Genomic DNA, 21,106 nt, shown 5'->3' with positions numbered 1-21,106 from the left:
TATTTACAAGTGAACTTAATGGCATAACCAGAATCACAAAATAAATGAGAATGCATTAGTTAGCCCTTGACTCAAGAACCACAGGTACGGTATCTGGCAGCTTTCAGCCACTGCTGAGATGCTACAGCAAGGAAGCAGATTGCTCGCTTCCAGTAGCTCCAACAGGCTTCCCAATAAGTGACAAGACTGAACCAGTGTAGGCTTTTTCTGGTCTGCAGCAATCAAATTGTATCAAACCCCAACCCCTCAAAGAGGTTGAAGGGTGAACCTCCATTGCAACCAAAAAGGTAAACAACAAGCAACAGAGTAGGCTCCTTCAGAAATCAGCATGACCCAAGCACGAAGCTCAGGGACGCCTTCTGATGACAATCAGCTGCAAAATAAGGGACAGGACTGAGTCTGCTCTGGGGCAGTCAGTGGCAGAGGGTCAGCAGTACAGGCAACTCCCAGGGGTCGCTGCTTTAAATCTCTGCTCCAGATGATTGGCCAGGCACCTCACACACCTTGCGGCTTGCCAGTCCCACTCTGAGTGCCGGCCTGTGCCCTGAGCTTCTGGGGACCTTGTCCTGGCACTCTGCTGCTCCTCAGGATTCCAATGCCTTGACTGCTGCTGTACCGCTTCCCCAGGGAAGGTAAGGGGTTTCCTCAACTCACTGGCCCAGCTCCCTGCTCCAGATAAGGATGCCACCTGTGCTCCTGGCCACTGCTTCTTCTCCACAGTGGAGTGGGAAGCCAACCACCACCCCCAGCCTCCAGGAAGCCTGGCACGTCTACCACACTGCAATGGGGCCTTGGTGCACCAGCTCTCTGCCCCAAGCCCTGGCTGCTGTCCCTCTCTGCTGCAGGGCTGAAGGCATGGCTGACTGCCACTGCCTTCTTCTCCCAGGGCCTTTGAGGCTCCCTTTTCTGGGTCAGCTCACCCCAGCTCTTCTTAGGCCTCTTATGTGGTTCCCTGGAGTCACTGTCAGAAGCTTCCCCCGCCAGTTCAGCTGCTGCTTTTTATCCCCTCCAGCAGTCCCTCCTTGGCTTGCAAACCGGCCAACCAGGGCTCAGGGTGGCTGGCCCCCAACTCCGGCCATGCCCCTTCCATGCAAATGAGGGTATTGAAAACCCCTTCTTTCAATTAGCTTCTCCTTTTCCACAGGGCAGGGATCCCCTGCTCCACCCTTGGGGTCACTCAGAGTTCACCAGCACTGTTTCTAGCCCAGGGTAAGTATCTCAAGCCAATCTGGTGAGCCCACACTGGCAGTCTGTTACACAGATTTAACCTAAATCAGTTACGTCTGATACTATATCCATCCAGATGAGTTACATTTAATTATGTAATTGAACCAGTATCAGCCATTTTGAAAGTGGTTTACGTGCACTGAACTTCTGAGCTAGGGGCAGATATTACACATAAACTAGTTTAAGTAATCAGAAACTGGTTTAAATCTGTAACAGAACAGACATTCAGCACACATAAACCAGTTTCAAAATGGCCAAAACTGGTATGAGATAAACCGGGTTGGATGTAGTATCAGCTTAACTGATTTGGGTTAAACTGATTTATGCAATGTCTGTCCCAGACCCCTTCCTGGTTCGAGCTGAAACAGAGACCCCCAGCATCCCAGCATGCTCTCTGAGCTAGGAGGGGCTCTCTCCTCCAGCCCAGCCAAGCTGGCTCTGCCCCTCTCTCCCCAACCTAAGCAGGGACAGGCAGGGGCCTGGCTAGAAAGGGGTTTAATTCTTTCCTCCCTGTGCTACCGGCAGGGACCTGAGCAAGGTCTGCTGGGCACTCCCCCCTTACTGCTGCAGCACTGGAGCACCATGGCCCCTCAGGCAGAGGAGGGCAGGGAGGAGAGTTAGCTTCCCCTCCACCACCAAACGGCCAGGTCTGCCAGCCCTCGCTGTTGCACTTGCTCCCTGCCCTGGCATAGACCCCCTGCTGTCCCCTTCATCAGAGGGAGAAGAAATAACCCCCATCTCTGTCCCCCCAGGGGCCCTACCTGGCTGTGTCCCATCCCTGCCGCTGCAGTGGGAGGTGGCAGGGCCCTTGTTGGGGGCAGCAGCCCTTGTCATAATGTGGGGACTATGCTGTGGGGCCAGCAGAGCTTCAGCAGGCTGCGCATGGCAGCACTGTGGTCTGGAGTGGACCAGAGCCTTGCAAGCCCCCCACAGCACTACCACACTCTGCAGCAGCTCTGCTGGCCCCACAGTGCAGCACCCTGCTAGGAAGGGGCTCGGCCTCTGGGAAGCTGTGATGGGCTGCTGCCTGTCACAGTTACTCACCGCTTGCCACTCCAGCTGCTGGGCAGGGTTGCGCCCAGCCTCCGCTGCTTATTCTTTGCTCAGGGCAAGGCCCCTCCCAGCAAGAGGGGCTTATTCAGCTGCTGGCCCAAGCATTTGCATTCCTGGAGAGGTTAACTTTCACAAGTTGAACAAGCTTTAGTTAAAGTGCTCCCATTGCCCTTTTTCTGCACAGGGACACTGTTACATGTGATGCTCTGAGTGCTTTAATTAAAATGGCTCTTGGAGCCAGTCTTAGTAAAGTACCCCTTCCCACCACCCTTGAGGCACATGTATAAATGCACACATTTGCTACCAGTCTCAGGTTCGAAGCATCTCATCCAACTTACCTCCTGTCTTCCTACCACAAGCCTCTAGTTATCTACTTGCTCCAGGCACTGTTTCCCATCAGCACTACATCCCATCTCAGTTGCTGTCCCTGGTCCCTTCATTTAATTTCAAAATTCTGCTCCCCTTGTTTCAGTTCATTCAACCCCAGTTCTTCACTAGTATGCCAGCTCCTTGTTAGCTGTCTCCCTTTTCCTTCAGCATCTTATCAGCGGTCACCCTTCCATATGTAGATTTCCTGGTGCTTCTGATGTTCAGTATCTGAAGTCGTATACATTAATAGAGCACCACCCTTTATTTGCGTATGAATTCCAATGCCATACCTTCAGAACTAAAAGAACCCAGCCTCACAATGGTCTGGGTTTATACAGAGTGATGTAAACTGAAATGTTTTCCCAAGATACATGAGCATGTTAAATAATACACAAATATTTAAGCAAAACTAAAGTGACAACTCACTCTGTAAATAAAGGCACTTCATTGCCAGTAAGGAGCTGCAAAGTGGTTCTGATATGTTGCTTGCTGACCAGCAAAAGCCAGATCACCTGGTTTATATAATTGTCACTGTAGCTGTGCCTACTATACATTAAAACTGCATCTCATAGACAAAAATGTCACATCAGATACAATTTCAGCAAACTTTATGCCACCTATTGATTTAATTGCTTCTGACAACCTAGCCATCGTAATCAAGATCTTTCAAGAAAATCTACTGTACTGAAAACAATGTAACCAATTCAGAAGTCATGGATACAACAAATGATGCAGCCTGCCATAATTGTTTTCCAAACCAGTAGTTTGCTTTTAAAGTACTTCCTTTTACCCTTCCAAAAAATACAATACTGGTGAAATTCTGCAGTCAGTAAACTTCCATGGAAAATCTGTGTAAACTTAAAATCCACACTGGGAGGAGAGAAAGGGTGGGCAAGCACATGTTCCCCAAGTCCTTAAACATATTCCCCAGGTAAATCTTAAAGATTAACCTTGGGAATATGTTTAAGGACTTGGGGAGCATGTGCTAGCCCACCCTTTCCCTCCTGCTCTGGGTCAGCTCAGTTGAATGGGAGCCAGCATTACCCTTGAGGTAAAATAAATTCACCAGGAGCTTTTAGTTTAGGCGCAGACAGAAGTGCCAGTTTTTGCCCAATCTGGCCACAGAAAGTGGTCTATAGCCGTGACCAAACAAAAGTGCACGGTTGCTGACAGCTTCAAAAATAACCTCATTGCACAAGGGGTCAGATGAAGATGTTTCAAAACAGAGTATCTTTTGTAACTTCTGTCTGCACTGCCTACCAGCCTGACACTGTTTTCAGAATAGGAGGCAGAAAAGGGACTGCAGGAAGTTCAATCTGGGGGGTTTTCAGCTCCCGCTGGAGGGTGGGGTGGGTGTATTGAAGCCCCCCTGAGGCAGGGGGGGGCTCCAATTCACCCACCGCAGCCTCCAGCACTGGCTGGGGAACCCCTAGAATGAACGCCCTCTGCTCCCTTTCCCCCCTCCCATTCTGAAAACTTTGCAGCCTCGCAGGGAGGAGGGGTCATTGCCAGGGGAAACCAGCTACAGACTGAGCCAGCCCCTAGACTCCCTTTCCCCTGGGAAACCAACGGTGAACTTTTGTTTGGTCTTGGGGATTGTTGTAACTAAAAATGCTTCCTGAAAATATTTTCAGTTACAGCAGAGAGCTGCACTTCAGTCTTGCACCCTTAGTGTCTGCAGTGTCAGCCTTTAGGGGCTACAGAAAGAGGGAGCAGCCCTTCCTCTCTTAGCAGTCATTGTACATAAAGACCAAAAATCCTGGTATTGTTGCTAACAGTGCTGTAGAACAAGAGGGTCCTTCCATCTATCTGTCTGTCTCAATTTCTCCTGTTAGAACTAGTGTATTCCATTCAACTAAATTAAGAAAGAAAGCTTGGTGCTGTGGGTTCTCACCAGTGATATGGTAGAGCAAGGTTCAAATCTCTGCCCCCAAGAATATTTGAGTGACAGATGGAGAACATCCCCAGAATAGCCAATAGCACAGTGATCCAGATAGTCACTAAGGCTGTGTAATATTGAGGCGAATCACTCAGAGAAGGAACTCAAAACTGCCTCCCACATCTTGTCTCCTTCAGCATGGCTATCACCTATCTTATTATGGGTGAGCCAGTCTTCCCCCCACACCTTTCTTAATTTGACAAAGTTTGGATTCATCTTAACTGAGGACAGCAAAATTGCTGAAATTGGGGGAAAAAAAGGAGGGGGGAAACAAGCAAACCATTTTCCATCTGCACTACTCTAGATAGTCTTGTTATCCATATAAATACACAATATCTCTTTGACACTTGCCAAATTCTTGGCTTTAACCAAATCCCAGGATGAGTTTCATAATCTACCTAGTTTTTCAAAAAAGGTATTACTACTTTGTCCACATAAAGCAGTTACAAAGGCTGAGTCATAACTCATAATTCCTCACTGCTAATCACAATTTGCTTTTGTGCCAACATTTATAGCTCTTCACAGTCCTATTCTCACAATTTACAATGCGTTTTAGGCTACGTGCTGTCTTTAGGTCTAACCCTGCACTCCTTCCTCTGGCTTAACTTCCTTATCTTCAGTGCAAACTTAGACCAAGTCATGATTTTGTGCTGAACTCTGCAGAACAGCAGAGAGATATCACAGGAGGTTCCCTCCCATCATTGCTACCCTTCATTCTACAAGAAGTAATTTTAATCTCAGGCCTGAATTGCTTGAGAATAAATTGGTGCATATAGCAGGATGAAGGAAGAGAACAGAGTCAAAGCATCACCCCTTTTGCACCATTAGAGTAGTGCCAGCTCACCACACCATTTTAAAAGGTTTAACAGAGGCAACTCTTTTCTGCACTTCCTACATAGTGGGCTCTCACAAGGATAAAAAATGACTGCCTTTACATGATGGTATTTGCCAGGGTGCTTACAGCTTTTTTTGCATTACCACATTTGGGAGAAAATGGCCTTGGGGTACCTATGAATCAGTCCCCTAGTTTTCAATAAAGATGGCAGGATTTGTCTCAAACCCTTAATTGACACCTGGACATGTCAGTCTGAAGACAAAATTAATCCTGTGTGGCTTTTTCAGCATGAAGGCATACAAAACATGAAGAGATGTCTTTTAAAATTCAGTCTCTCTTTCTGTATGGTGTTTGACTTCTTATTTACTAGAGTCTGCTGGAAAAACTCTTGCCAGCCAATATTTATGATTATTCCATTTTGCACTTAGAGTGAAGATAAGCCATCTCTGGCTATGCAAAATAATGCACATTTATTTATAAGAACTATAAAGATACAAAAGTGTGTGGGTTTAGTAATCAACATTTCATTAAAAAAATAGAAATCTGGGTTCATATTCATTATTTCCTACCAAATTTGCTTTCGGGGGCAGTAGGGAAATTATGTGACTGTCCCTTTAAAAGCCGTCATACCAATCAGCAGGTTTAACTGTCAAGCAAGCTGATGTAAGATTCTTTGAATTACTGAGTGAGGGATATTCTTCGTGCCAGGTCCTGTCCCCTGTAGGCACTGCAGAGAAGTATTATAGGGCAGTCCTTACCTTGGGAATTAGCCTGCAAGACCCCAATGCTGTCATCAAACTGCATAGATTTGATGTTGAGTGACGCCAAGATGCATTCCTTGTCCTGCAGCGAAGCATCATCAATATTATTCTGATTGGCTGACAGGATAACGCACATGTCGCAGAGGTTGATGTTGACAGCCCTTAAATCAGCCCGACTTAATGGCGTACCCTTCGGCACAGAGAAAAAAAAAAGGGGGTGGGGGGAGAGAGAGAGGGTGAGGGGAAAAAAGAAAACAAATTAAAGATTGAGCAGGAGCTTTGGGAAATTATTTAACAAGTATCTTTTTTATGCTCTGACATTAAGCTGGTCTAACTATGTGCTAGGGAATAGGAGATGTGTGCTAATCTAAAGGGTAGTTGGTGCTGATGGCAGCATTTTAGGTTCAGTCTCAATACTCAGTCAAGCTATTACTAACAAACAAGAAATAGGAATAATGCCAGCATTCTACATCTCATCCGTGACTTGAAATTGTCTTGATTTAAGTCACTATCATGTGGCAACCTCTGGCTTTCTGAATATAAGGGCGGGGGGGGGGATGTTTTAAATGTCTCTTTATCTAATATCAGGTCACACAGGTCTCAGGCAAAAGAATAACAATTTAAACAGGAAAGCTTTGTGTGTCCTACACATTTGAACTGCAATCAAGATAAAGCTATTTTTCTAAAATGTGTACTACCTGGAGCAATACACAGGAAAGGTTAATCCTTTTCAATGTGTATTTCTGGTGCTTCTACAAGCAAAATGTACTGATATTTAAAGCTGTGTGATTAAACCCTTTGAAACAGAAACAATCCATTACCCTAATGGGCACAATTCATATACTATTCCCTGGAACCACAATTACCTACCAGACAATACAGTATTTAAAATAAAATGTTGTGGTAGTCTGTGGATTTTCTTTTAGCTAAAAGGCAACAGAGACATGAAATGTAACCTGCTACAGTTTATGCACAAGACAGTACTTGCCTTTTGCACTAGATACCTTGGGTTTTACAGAACAGTATACCTAAGGGGGAGAGGCAGCATAGTAAGAGACGGATTTACACTGCTCTGTCTCAATCTACCATTTCATTCCCACAGAACCTGCAGAAAAGGGAAACTAAGCTGTGCTCTCCTCTGGGTTGTGTCCCTTGGTCTTTAGAGTCTTGAGTCCACACCCCAGTCTTTTTAATATATCTTGAGTCAGGGCTTCACTTCCCTAACTCATAGAGCACTATCAGCAAATGGTTACATCTGTTGAGCTCCACCACATGTATTCAAGGAAAAGGGCATTCTGAAAAGCACAAATGAGAGTTCCCCTTCTGCAAGTTGGTGAGAATTGGGAACCCCTAGCACATTTGTACCTAAAATCCCTCAACCACCCCCAAATGGACATGATTCTCCAAGGCTGATCAACAGCAACCTTGCTGTAGATGAAAACCATAGTCTCTTCTAGGAAAATAAACAATGACTGAATGGGTGCTAAATTTCTAGAAACCTTTGCATACTTCCTAGTATTTTTTTTAAAAGGAAACAAACACAATGGCTTTTTTGCTTGCTAGTTTTAGGCCTGCTTTATAGGTGTTTGACCAACATAATTTTTGTCTTTAGTGCTTTGATCCCATGCACTAAATAAGGCAGAGTTCCTGTGAAAAAATGCACATGTAGCAAGTGGCAGAATTAAAGTTGCTAAGCAACCGTATCATTTCCTTCTTTTTAGAGTCTTACCTGTGCAACCTAAATACATTCCTTCTAACACACATTTTTTCTTTCTCCCCCTTTTTCTTTTTTAAGAAAAAAGGCAAATCTACTGACCCTATGTTGTACACCATCAGCAGGTTTGAAACTTGAACCCAAACCAATGGTAAGTGGGAATCTGATTTCAATTTACAGCATTGTTTTTGTCCAGTGTAACCTCATTGCTTCTGGTGTGCTTGCTCCCAGTTTACATCGGTGGAACAATATCAGAGTCATGTCAATATTTTGGATTTACATGGCCACTTTGGACAAAACATGCAGGGGTCTCTTGGAGGAAAAAAATAGTCTGTTCAGATTTAAGATTTACTTCTTTAATATCCTTGATTATATTACAGACTTATAGATGCATCAACCAGATAGTTGGTATGCCCCTAGGCTGAATGACTTGGAAGTCTGCCCTGCCTGCCCCTGGCCAAGGCTTCTATATGTTAAGCCAGGGGCCAAAATGATTAGGGAGGGCAGAGGTGGTATAAATCTTACTATTGCTCAGCAGGAGATGAGAATCCAAGCCTTTCAAATTTCAATTTGTTAACAAATATTATGCTTCATCCTGGATATTTCTGCTGCAACAGCAGAATTTCATTCTGTCTCATACGTTAGCAGTGATACTGGTAATTAAGTTCTTATTGCTACCTCTTTAATGCTGGCAAATGTAAGAGATCTAACTTTCAGAGTGAGTTTGCAGGGCTGGTAGTTCAGGAAGGAGGGAAATACTTCCTTCACTGAACAATCTGAGAACAAAACCATGCAAGAGAAACTTGATATAAAGCAGAACCTTATGATGTCATCTGTGCAGGCACTTTGCACAAGCAGAACCACAGCTTAGTTTTTGCAGTAACCATGAACTGCTCCGTGGTAAGAAAATGAATCTACCAGCTGCCTTCCTATGCAATATTAGACTAAATTAATCACTGATTTATGTCAGAACCTATCTTTTATTCTCTTTACTTCCCTACATAAGATGAAGGATGGTGAACTAGTCAGGGGTATACAGACACAGCAAACAGCTACATGGTACCACTAAAGTATTTCCACTCTTTGTCCTTATTTCTAAGAGCACCACTTCTCCAGTCATCTGCACAAGACCACAGCTGTTGTCCAGCTGAGTACTGAAGCTACGCCCTTTGAAATAAAAGCTGCAGCCAACATTTAAGCAGCATACTCTTAATTCAGCAACCCATTAGGAATGAAGCAGGTAGTAAACCATACTGACATGAAAAATCTGGGGGTATACACACACACACATTTTTTTTCCCAAAAATAAAATTTAAGAGCCAGTAAATATCTTCATTCAAATAAGAATGAAATTAAAGATTTCTAAAAACTGAAAGGATAGGATAGAAAAAAATCATTTTACTGACACTTTTTAAAGCATAGAAACCAAGGGGTCTATGCTTTCCCTGCTAACACCTTGTGTCGTCATTTAAAATATGTGGGTATAAAATAGCACCCACTTGGAAATCTCCATGCATTTATATTGGAGGTGCTGTTATGCATTCAACGTGAACATATGAATGATGATACAAGGGAAATAAGAATTAGTTATTCTGAATTTTTAAATCAATGAATGAAATTCTAGCCCACTGAAGTCAGTAGGAATTTTGCTGCTGCTTCCAAGGGACCTAGGATTTTCTCACTAAACTGCAGACTCCAGTAAGAAGACATGGAGGGCAGGGGGATCTCTTAGCTGAAATGCTTTTATATACAATGTAGCTAGACAGCATATATGTCCTTTATAGATATAGATTAAGTAGACAGACAAATGATCAAAATTGTTTTCAAAGGTTTTGCAGACATAAATTCATAAATAATGTCATAAATAACTGCTGTCATTCTGTCAGAGAAATCACAACATCAGAACTGGCTACACGCAGGGCACTACAGTGAATGTTCAATAGATAACACAGCTAATACATTTGATAGCAGCTGAAATTCATCCTTGACGAGGGACTGAACACCATGGCAAATTTCTTCTAATAAGGTCTCACAGGGCTCGCTTTTCATAGACACAGTAAAAGGCAAGGGCTAAGTCCTGAGGCCTATAACTAGACAAAAGTAAAAGCCTAAGATCAAAGTCAATACACATCTGTCCAGTTGGTGTCTTTTAAAAAAAAGTATCAATAATACAGCTTTGGACTTACAGGCAAGATTGAAACCTTGGGGAAGTTATGTAGCGTCTCCCATTCCCTTCTAAGATATTCAAGTGAACCAACAAACACAATGTGTTTGAGTTCATGATAGTGAAAGTTGCTGGCTCGTAATGGCATCACTAAATTTCTTAATCCAATCAATGCAGACTTAACATCCCCGAATATGCAAACGACTACGTGCCCACTTAAAACCGTCATTGCTGCTTCACTTCGAGTCTAAAAAAAACCAAAACAAAATAAAAAACAAACAAGAAGGGAGAAATAAAACAAAAAGAACTGTAAATCATATATTGAATTTTAAACTAAGAAAAATGCAACTGCTAATATTATTTACACAGAGAGAAGCAGGATGTCAACTCTTGTTCATTATTATGCTTAATATTTATCCTTTTGTTGAGTGTGCTTCAGTGTTGTATAGGCAGAGGAAGACATTGTCTTGAGTCCCTGGAACAAACAGGCAGACAGTATAATGCATAAACACATAATCAAATTTTGTTCTTGGAAATGCTGTTGTTAACGTTCCATTGATTTGCAGTGATGTACTTTCTGAACTCTGAAGTCACCAAAAAAGTGGCTAATGAATGCAAAGGGACCTTTTAGCTATAGTCTTGACATAACTTATATTACTCACAATCTAATTTGGGCATTCAAAACTTCATTGCTTCAGTACAGCAATTTTACCTTCTATTACATTCTACAAGTTGTGAACAAATAGATGTCCTAGCCCTTTGTCATATTCCATGTGTCCCAAAATGCTGCCACAATCAAAGATGATCACAGTTTCTAATACCTTAAATGGGAGGACATCTTTCTGCTTACTGCATGCCACAGGAATTCCCTTGCAGGGGATTCTTGTGGTGTGCATATCTGGCCCCTACACCCCAATTCAAGGCATGCATTTTCAAGTGGTGGAACCTGCATGGGGGTTCCTCCACTTGTGGATGCATGCAGAAGGGATCCTCCACAGGGGAAACCTGTGGCACATACATCCTGTTGTTGCACTGCAACTCAGGGCACAGCACCCAGGAGTATTGTCACACAGGAGCAAGCCCTGAAGTCCCAAGAGCAGCAGGGGTCTGACCCTGTGAACCAGTGCCCCCGTAGTATTTGTAGACAACAATGAAGTGGATCAACTGTGCTGGGACACAGCCCAGTGCAGCTGATCCTGCTCCAATGACAACATCTATTTATAGCCTGAGGGAAAATAATAGCATGAATGGTAAAATGACATGAGTTAAGAAGTAAACAATGGCCAATGTGACAAATAATGCAATGAAAAAATGTGTGAGGCTATATAAAATATGTCCAACATAGCAGAGTGCGAGTGTAAATGCAAAGTGTATAGGAAACAAACCATTTCCTGACCACAATAATGTTTGAAGGCTTCTGATCCATTCCCTACTTGCATTGGTTTTACCTTCAGCACTATATCTCCAATGACTTCAACAGAATAACATTTACTGACAATAATACAACAAGGGAATCAGATGCCTGCAGAAGCGAGAAGAGGCTTCCAGCAACTTTGGCTGCAAAAGTACACAGAGAAGGATTCCATTCATCTAAATTCAGAGCTTTCAGTTTAAAAAAAATCTAGCTCAAATCTATTTCTTGGGTGGCTAGGGTTAGCCTTAAATTTCCTGTAGCAAAATGGGAATGTTAAAACTTGAATATTTTCCCAGCTCACTACTGTATCACAGCAATGTTGGTGTGCCTAAGCTAATGGAATCTACGACCCTCTAAAAATTTTTAATAGGGTGAAAACAGCACAAAGAGGCCTAGTATAAGTAAGAACCAGGACCCAAATATTTTGAGCTGAGTCCTACGGTCTTACAGAATTACTGATAGGCATTGTTAAAGTCATGTCCAGTATTCTAAACTATGCCTGAATTTAGGGGAAGGTCTGAAAAAATGGGCCTTCTATCCTGGAACTGGTGATTTGCTTAGTCCCTGGCATAAAATTAAGCACCCTCTGGACTACTCTACTTTGCACTGGATGCCAACAGTCCTAAATGGTCCTTCCTGAAACACACAGGATGCAATACCATAGCTAGGACTAACTTTTTAGGGCAACTGAATTTTCAGAAAAGTTGAAAGGAAGGAAGAAAAAATATGATGGAGCACATATGAATGGTTCTACGAATTAACTTCTTGTGTCAATGACAAGGGTAAATTTGTGCACTAATCTCACTAGTGGTAATGTTATCATTGCTGGAAAATCATGTACTGAGATGATTAACTACTGTCATTACCCAACAGTGACCTTCATTTCTGGTGTCAGGCTCAGTGCTGCTGAATTTCATCAATGGATCTAATTCTAGGTGCATCCATATGATGTAGTCAGAAGTTGGACAGTCAACTGCCTTAAGTATAGGTTAAGAAGGATGAATGAATTAATAACAATTAAGAAGCACTTCTGTGGAAGACAGAACTGAGGGTATAAACCTCAATTTTGGTCAAAGGCCTCTTGATCAGTTGAAAACATTCAGCTTTCATTTACATTTACATAACTGAATTAATGTTCATGCAGCTAAGAGCAGACTGAGTTTCCACATTACAAGTGGACTTAACCCTAAAAGATGCTGAGCGCTTTGGCTGTCACACAGCAAAAGTTTTAAGCACATGTTTACCTTCAAACAGGTGAATAGTTCCATGTATAACTAAGGCCTTTCCTGGATAAGGACCAGGAAGCTCAGCAACTTGCAGTTAAACAGACCCCAGTGAAGACTTTGAACAGATGCGAATGTGTAGAATTTATAGGCAACGAGGTTCAATTGGTGTATGCACTGTGCTTATAAGATCTTTAGGTTTGGTGATAGTGATGATGCATGAACGAGGAAGGACTCAGACGAACTTACAAAATGTCAGATGAGTTTACAGAGCTGGCAGCTAGTTTTTTCATTTGCAAACTGTGAAAAACTGATATGGAGTCACCAAAAGATAATAAATAAAGAATCCCATAATGCCATTTTTTACAAAAACACTTCACACAGTAGAACAACAGTTCTGGTCATTCTTAACTGATCTGTTAAAGAATTCTCAATATACTGAGACTGGCCTTCATAATTTTATACTGTATATTCCATTATCAAATACTATACAGTGAGGTTCCCGCTCTTAACCTACTGAATACCATAGAACGCATATTCATTTAAACTGTTCACACCCAACTCTAACTAACAATTTATTCACTGGAATTTGAAATTGACTGGCTCATTGATTACTTAAATGCCAATATTGCAATTCCAGGCAATGTCATTGTTATTACTATAACCCCTAAGGAGAATAGGAATCAGCCTAACTGTTAAATTAATCCAAGGATGTTACCATTATTGGTTACACCAGGCAAAAGCACTGTCAAGGGTAAGAGAGCACTGTCAAGAAAAGCTTTATAAACTGCATCAGAGTGAAGATCCACCAGGGAACTCATTTAATATATTATCAGTTTTGTATATGAGATCTGGACTTGGCTAATTGTTACTCCTAGGTACAAGTACATGAACACAACTGATACAAATCTTCACTGAATATAACAGATTGCAAGCCTGCTAATTATTTTTAATTACTTGAGTAATATGTGCAATTTGGCAGCCCTCTCAGTTCATGAAAACCCACTAGGCCCAGTACTGCAGGTGAGATGGCAAAGTAGCCATACCACTTATTCCAGCCTTTTTGAATAACATAATATAGTTGAGATCAAGAAATAAATTCAGTAAGAGATAATGAAAAAAAAAATAGTTTCCTGCCTAAGAATGCATTATCACATTGTTTAAAAGATGAATTGGCAGTGTAAAACTTGTTCACGCTATTATGACTCTAATGCTTCGAAGATCTAAAACACCTATTTGGCTTTAAGCTTGTTTCACTGATGTATATGAAAATGTAGTCTAATATTAGAGACCAGGTTTCAATTCTATATTTGGAGTATAACCTATACCAATAATCATCTATAACTCTGGTGATTATTAGAATGATAGCTCAAACCCACCATTTTGTGTTTCTGATTTCAGTGTGATGGTTTTCATTACTATGACTATGTTAACTCATTAGACATTTCAGAATCTTACTGTGTACACAGCCTTTCTTTGGACAGAATTTGAAAGACATGTTTTTAAGACACCCACCAAAATAACCTTTTCAATGTCCTTAGCTGGACACCAATGAAACATCCCCGTAGAGTCGTATTTTTTCACACTGGCATCCATGTTCTCTATCTGCTCATTGCCGGGAATTAACAAGGGGTCATGCCTGGGGAAAAACAAGTCAAGGATAACATAAGTAGAAAATATTATGAATTATGGATGAGAAAAGATCCCAAGAGCTGTGCCCAAACAGGGATAAAAGTAAAAAAATAAAATTTATTTACATTTAAACAGATATTTTCAATACATATGCTTTAAAACAAAAGCTAATGCAAAAGAAAAAGCAGTTCATTTTACATTTTGGGGTGAGGTTTGCAAGGTTTCCAGTTCACTTTCTATGCCAGTAACCATTTGATTTTAAACAAGTCTTTCTGTCACCTTCACATCCATAAAGGCTTTTTCCTTCCTGCTCCACCCCTCCAAAAATAAATATCAAAAGAGTTGCTATTAGCATCTGCAATGAAGTAGAAGGGATAGGAACAGAGCCCCATGCTGACAGACTGGCATAAGTATGGAAAGCCAATTACTTGCTTTTACCACATACAACTTCTGACGTGATGCTCTTCGCAGTAAAAGCTTTAACAGGCTGCACTTTAAATATTTTAGCAATTTGCCCAATCATATTTTGCTTTCCCAAAATGAAGGCCTTTAAAGATTCAGCAGTATGTCATTTTAGAGCAGACTGACTAACAAATGCCCACATCTGGAATACATGATTTTAATACTAAACAACAATGTCCATTTTCTGTGACAACTGTATCTGTGGTAACCTTCTAAGTGTTTCTGCAGCAGGATTTTAAAATGTAGGGCTTTTCAAAGGAGAAGCAAATAAAAGGCATTTTTTATAATGTTGTCCTCCCACAAATACATCTGTTGTCGAGTATACTCACACAAATGCATATACTCAGTTCATTATTTTACTTGATCATTAAGATATTAAGGGAACTACTACAGACCCCATGTGCACCCCTCAGTAACAGAATTAGAATCTGTACAGTGCCAATGAGAGGTAACTGACCTTAAAACCTTAAAAACATGGGGACAGAGTTGTCTGTCAAGCCTACATTCCCTGCAATATTTTGCATAGAACATTCTGTCATAAGACTTCAGCAACCAACTTTCTATTTCAACAAAGAAGAAACATTTACTGTTGGAAAGATAGCTATTGAAAGGCTAAATAGTCAAATGCTGATGCCATATAGGAGTCTATATTTGAAAATCTGCCCTACTTTTAATTTCTTTAAACCAATAATATAAGAGCTTCCCCCCTTTCAAATAGTCTATAAAGGCAATATTTTGTCAGCGTATGTATACAGGTTAATTCCTCTAAATTGCACAAATTGTACTATGTGATATGGTAAATGTGGTCAACTTCCAGTGTTTGATGGAGACTTCTACTAGACTTACCCTTTGCAGTAAACCCTATATACTATGGATATGTGTTATAGTGCATCCCTGGTATACAGTTCCTGACTGTACTCCCATTGAAGTCTATGGCAGTATTCCAACACATGTCATGGGCACAAGTTCTAGTCCTCCAGAAAAGAGTAAGAGGGACTTAAGAATCCTATTTGCAGGGCACTTTCATGTATAATAAAATGGTCTAATGTGCTGTAGAGGCACAAGAAGAAGATTTTCATGTTTTCCATGAAAGCATGCTCAGTCTATCACTTGACAAACAAACTTATATTATGTACTTCGTAGGAAAAAATGTGTAATTCTTATGGTTTCTGTTCTGTCACTCAGCATCTTGATATCTAAGCAGCTCCTCACATTAATCATATTGGCAGCACAGAGTGTCTAGCTCTGCTCCTTTTTTCCATTACAGAAAGTTCTGTTTAAGGCCTAGTCTTTCTTCTGTTGGAGAGAGTAGAGGAATGAAATGATACAAGATTCTGGCTGATGTTCTGAATTCCATACTTGTGAAGGTGACAAAGCCATATCAAATAAGAATATGTTCCAGAATTTAATGAAGTTGGGCAGACTCAGGAATCACCTGTTCTCTCCAAGATGTTAGTATCCTTAAGTTGATGACACTTTGTCCTCAACTAGTTTTGCCCCTCACTCTGAGGTTTGTTATTTGCCTCACAGTCTTGAGTCTTTGTAAGTGGCAATACTAAACATATGGATAGCACAGCCATTACATAATTGGGGATGGGGTAGACCACCCTGATGGGCCAACCTGAGACATGAGTGCCACAAGTGTGTGGCATGCAGCAAATTGCATAAGGTGCAGCCAGCCCAGTAGCAGATAGTGAATGTAAACAGAAAGCAAACACATCAGACAGGGGAAGGGAATCTCCTCCCAGGCATGGCACAGTGAATGCACTGCCTAATTTTGAGATTGGTGAATAAAAAGCATGTTATCCCTGAAAAAGGAGAGGTGGTGGAAGCTGCATCCTTGGGGGTTTTCAAAACCTGGCTAGACAAAGCTTTGGCTGGCATGATCTAGTTGGGGCTTGTTCTACTTTGAGTAGGGACTGACAAAAATGACCTCCTGAGGGCCCTTCCAACCCTGACTTTCTATGATTCTATGAAAAGATAACTTGCACTGGTTTTGAAGGGAATGAAAATCCTACTCCTGGCAAGTTTTGCTAGAATGGGAGGGGGCACAAATACCCGTAGAGGCTGGAGTAGCCAAAGACTTGCATGTGGATATACTTGTGAGGAATGACATAAATAAATTCTCCCACATGGTGAATGCCATCTCTTACAATGGCAAAAACTCAAACCTTGGATTTGAGTATGTTACCCTTCAGAGAAGGGAGGAGGCAAAATCAGCTCTGCAGGCTAAGACCAGTGATTCTCTGACTCAGAATGCCATGGGGACAATTGCACCCCAGGCAAAGTTCACACTAGAGATGGAAGTAAAGTCCTCTCCAGACATCTTGAAAGAGGTGGCCCTGAATCCTGACCCTGAGTCCTGAGGGAAAGAATGCTGAGAAGTTTCTTGGAGAAAGTAGGAGCCCCAGCAGGAAGATGACTCACAAGACAGCCTTGAAGTACTAGCTATATTGTCAAAAAATGATACAGAACTACTGCAGCAGGAACAAGATTGTTCTATTGAACACATGGCCAACAGGGAGACTGAGATAAAAACAGCTATTGGTTGGGGACAAGAGATTCAAGAGGTTTTCAAAGTTTATCATGATACTGGGACTGTTGTGGACATGGTTTAAAATGGGGTAAGGAGTCTCAGATCATGCCTTCACCCAACTGGTCTGGCAAGAATGGAGAATGGGTTTTCTCAGAAAGTATCTGATTGCAGGAGAGATTTGAATCAAATGGGGAAATAGAGAAAATAATTGTTCAGAATCATAAATGAGATCCCTCAAATGAAACTGCTTTAAAGATCATCAGAGAGATGAACAAGTCTATGCACAATGAGGTTGATTGTACCTCAGGGAATCTAAAGAAGATCCATGAGAAGGTGAAGAATGCATTGGTGCTAGGAGCAGAGATAGTATGATAATCCTCAGGCACCTGGAACTGTTATCCTGAAATAGGTTGGAAAGATAAAGCTCTGTGAGGAAGGACAGAATGATTCATGCTGTTGCCATACAAAAGGCATATTTCTCACCTTGGGTGAACAGTGCACTTGATTTGGCCCAGAGGTACCAGAAAATCTCTTTGGGTGAAGGTAGCAAAAGGAAGTTTGTTTCCAATGTAGATTTGAGACTGTGTGAGTTCAAAGTGTTGTGGTTTAGATTCAAGCTATGTCTGAGACTTAATCAGTTGTTCGTTGGCTGGACTGTGTAATTTTGCCTGAGCTTACATTGAAGATGGTGCCATTTATGGCAACAGCTGGAAAGAACACTGGGTCATATGGTGTATGTGCCAAAAGGACTTGGGGATATGGGTTAAATTGTCAAAGTGTTTAAATATATGTTGAATGCATAGTTGAATGACAATATGTCTCAAATTGCTTTGGCAGTGACCAAGGTACAATACTTGGGACATCAGGTTATGTGGGACCAAATGAACCGCAGTATATTAGGAATACAAACGAGTCTAGATTGCCCAGTACCAAAGATTAAAAATCAAGTTAATTCCTTTAGAGGACTTCCTGATTGGTTTGTGAAAGATTCCATAATATTGGTAAATTTATCACTGGCCTGTACAAGAAATACAAACCAGACAAAGTAATCTGGACAGATTCCAGACAGAAGGGATCTGACCAGATGTGGGTTACCTCAGCAGAAACGCCTATTCTAAACGGTTATGATAAAAGACTTTGATGCAGCAGGCATAGACCTAAGGCCAGTGGCCCTGCTAACACTTCCCACTGACTTTAGGAGTGAAGGATTATCTCCTTGTGAGCAGGACTGCTCAAGCATGAAAAGAGACTGCACTGATATTAAGTGGCTTGTTAACCAGTTGAAACTTTGCTTGATTAATCCAGAGTTTAGAGTCCAGACAGACCATCACCCCCTAGTCTAGCTTCACAAGACAAAGGAAGTAAGTTTTGGATTGCTGCACTGGGGCATACCGCTCAAAGAATGTAATATAGCAACCTAGCGTATCAAAGGAGATGTAAGTATACTATCATGTACTATTCCTATACATTTTGATCCTGGTTGTGATGACTTCAGAACAGCCCCAGTGACTAACTTCTACATCATCCCTTCATAAGGGGGGAACCTTGCCCTGATATCATGGTTTGTCTCTAGTCTTCCTGGGTCCAAGGAAGGCTGTTGACCCTCAACCAGGGGCTGACAGGAGAAATTACAGGAGGTCCTGATGGAAAGATAAGAGACAGATACTACTTTCTAGCCTGGATAGGAATGGAGCTGGACAGTAACAGCTGTCTTGAATTTCAGTTGCAGAATAAGAACAGATTATTTTTCTCATATTTTCTTTTGCTTGTTTATTCTAATATCTCAGTATCTCAATGAATGATTACTAATTTCTTACATTTGTTCTAGTTTTTAGAATAAACCCTTTTGTCATCTTTTATAATGTACTTCTTGTCAGTGATAACTGTGATTCCAGAGCATTTGACCATACTGGCAAGATGTTTCTAAGGGAAGGGGAGATCAATCTTGTCCAAGTCATTTTTCCAGCTGGCAAAATTCCCTCTGCTAAGAGATGGCAAGACGTGGGTGAGATGGGTAAAGCCAAGGTACCACAGGCAAAGAAGTTGGCCCCTGGCACACCTCAGCATAGCTCTGCTTTCTGCTTCCTGTCCTATCTGCCACCATGATGCTTGCCCCCTCCCCAGTTCTCAATGATCAAGCAGCAGATGGCATGGAGGAGTTTGGAGCAGAAAGGAAACCCTGAATGTATGAGAGCACCCCAGGAGTATGCCCCCAGCTGCATCTGGGGCTGGGTGGGAGGGGGGATGTTGGTGTCACACCCCAAAATTGGAATATTGAGTCCTAGGCTGAGGTCTGGTCTACACAATATCATCTTCCTGAAAAACTTTCAGTTCTGCAGGCAAAAAACTTTGTAGTTACATTCAAAGCCCCTTATCAGGAAATTCCTCTATTTTGCTACCAGTTATTCCACGATCCAGCATTGTGGGGGTGGGGGACAACCTTTTTGTGAGGCATGCCACAAATTAGCCCCACACTCTCCCTGAGTGCTTTATAAATACTCCCATCCCAATCTGCTCCTTTGCTTTTTGTTTCCTATCTGGCACTGTGATGCTTTCTTCTACCCTGGTCTGCTGCATGCTTTTTCTGGATGGAATGAATATGAGGCTTCCTGGGAAGACCTTATTACGACTGCTTTCCAATATGAAATAAATATTCATTCCATCCAGGAAGAACACAGACCAACTGCAGATGCTTCCTCAGCCTGATTAAGGGTATTTGCACCTGAAAGCTTGCAAAAAGCACTTTTCCAACTATTTGAGTTAGTTTAATATAAAAGATATCAGATTTACCCAAAGAACCTTGTCTACCTGTATCAAGCACATAATTTTATGTACCTTGGCCTATACAACTTATATAGTTTAGCCCAGAAACAATGGTTTTATAATGATATGCATGCAGACACATCTCTCCTCTGTGTGAGCTTGTTCCAAATCAGTGGAACAAGGTGTGTCACAAATTAGCCCCACGCTCTCATTGAGTGCCATTCTAATACGCTTTCTCTGCCCAATTCATAGTTTCATAGTTGGTAAGGTTGGAAGGGACCTGAGCAAATCATCAAGTCTGACCCCCTGCCATGGCAGGAAAGAGTACTGGGGTCAAATGACCCCGGCAAGGTGTACATCCAGCCTCCTTTTAAAGACCCCCATGTTGAAGCCAGCACCACTTCTCTTGGAAGTTGGTTCCAGATCCTAGCTGCCCTGACAGTGAAGTAGCGCCTCCTGATGTCTAGTCTGAATCTACCCTCTGCCAGTTTGTGACCGTAATTTCTTGTCACTCCTGGGAGTGCTCGGGGGAACAGGGACTCCCCCAATGCCTGCTGGTCCCCTCTGACTAGTTTGTAACAGGCCACTAGATCCCCCCCCAGCCTTCTCTTGTGGAGGCTGAACAGGTTAAGGTCTCGTAGCCTCTTCTTGTAGGGCCTGCCCTGCTGCCACCTGATCAGGCAAGTGGCCCTCCTGTGGACCCTCTCCATGTTATCCACATCCCTCCTGAACTGCGGCGCCGAGAACTGGATGCAGTACTCCAACTGCTGCCTGACCGGTATCGCATAGAGGGGGAGGATCACCTCCTTGGACCTGCTTGAGATGCATCTATGGATGCATGACAAGGTACGGTTGGCCTTTCTGACCGCATCCCCGCACTGTTAGCCCATGTTCATTTTGACATCCATTTTGGCCTTCCTAAAGTCCAGAAAGACTACGTCCACTGCTACACCCTGTTCAAATTTGCTGATGACACTAAGATGTGGGGGGATGTGGGCACGCTAGAAGGGAGCA

At 42.2% G+C, this 21,106-nt stretch overlaps 1 protein-coding gene across 4 annotated transcripts in view; it reads right to left on the bottom strand.

Moving 5' to 3' along the window:
• KCNMA1 (potassium calcium-activated channel subfamily M alpha 1) overlaps positions 1 to 21,106 on the bottom strand; it is a 1,434,006-nt gene that overhangs the window by 173,484 nt on the left and 1,239,416 nt on the right. For all 4 annotated transcript variants that reach the window (XM_019502361.1, XM_019502362.1, XM_019502363.1 and 1 more), the window contains 3 exons: positions 14,215 to 14,338; positions 10,085 to 10,309; positions 6,182 to 6,374 (listed from right to left, as the gene is read on the bottom strand). In XM_019502361.1, coding sequence (XP_019357906.1) covers positions 6,182 to 6,374; positions 10,085 to 10,309; positions 14,215 to 14,338 — 542 coding nt within the window. The remainder of the gene's footprint in view (positions 1 to 6,181; positions 6,375 to 10,084; positions 10,310 to 14,214; positions 14,339 to 21,106) is intronic.

This window comes from Gavialis gangeticus, unplaced genomic scaffold, assembly GCF_001723915.1.
Source record: "Gavialis gangeticus isolate Ggan-Ray unplaced genomic scaffold, GavGan_comp1, whole genome shotgun sequence".
NCBI lineage: Eukaryota > Metazoa > Chordata > Crocodylia > Gavialidae > Gavialis > Gavialis gangeticus.
Note: the sequence above shows the minus strand (reverse complement) of the source record. Positions and strands in the feature narration are given on the sequence as shown.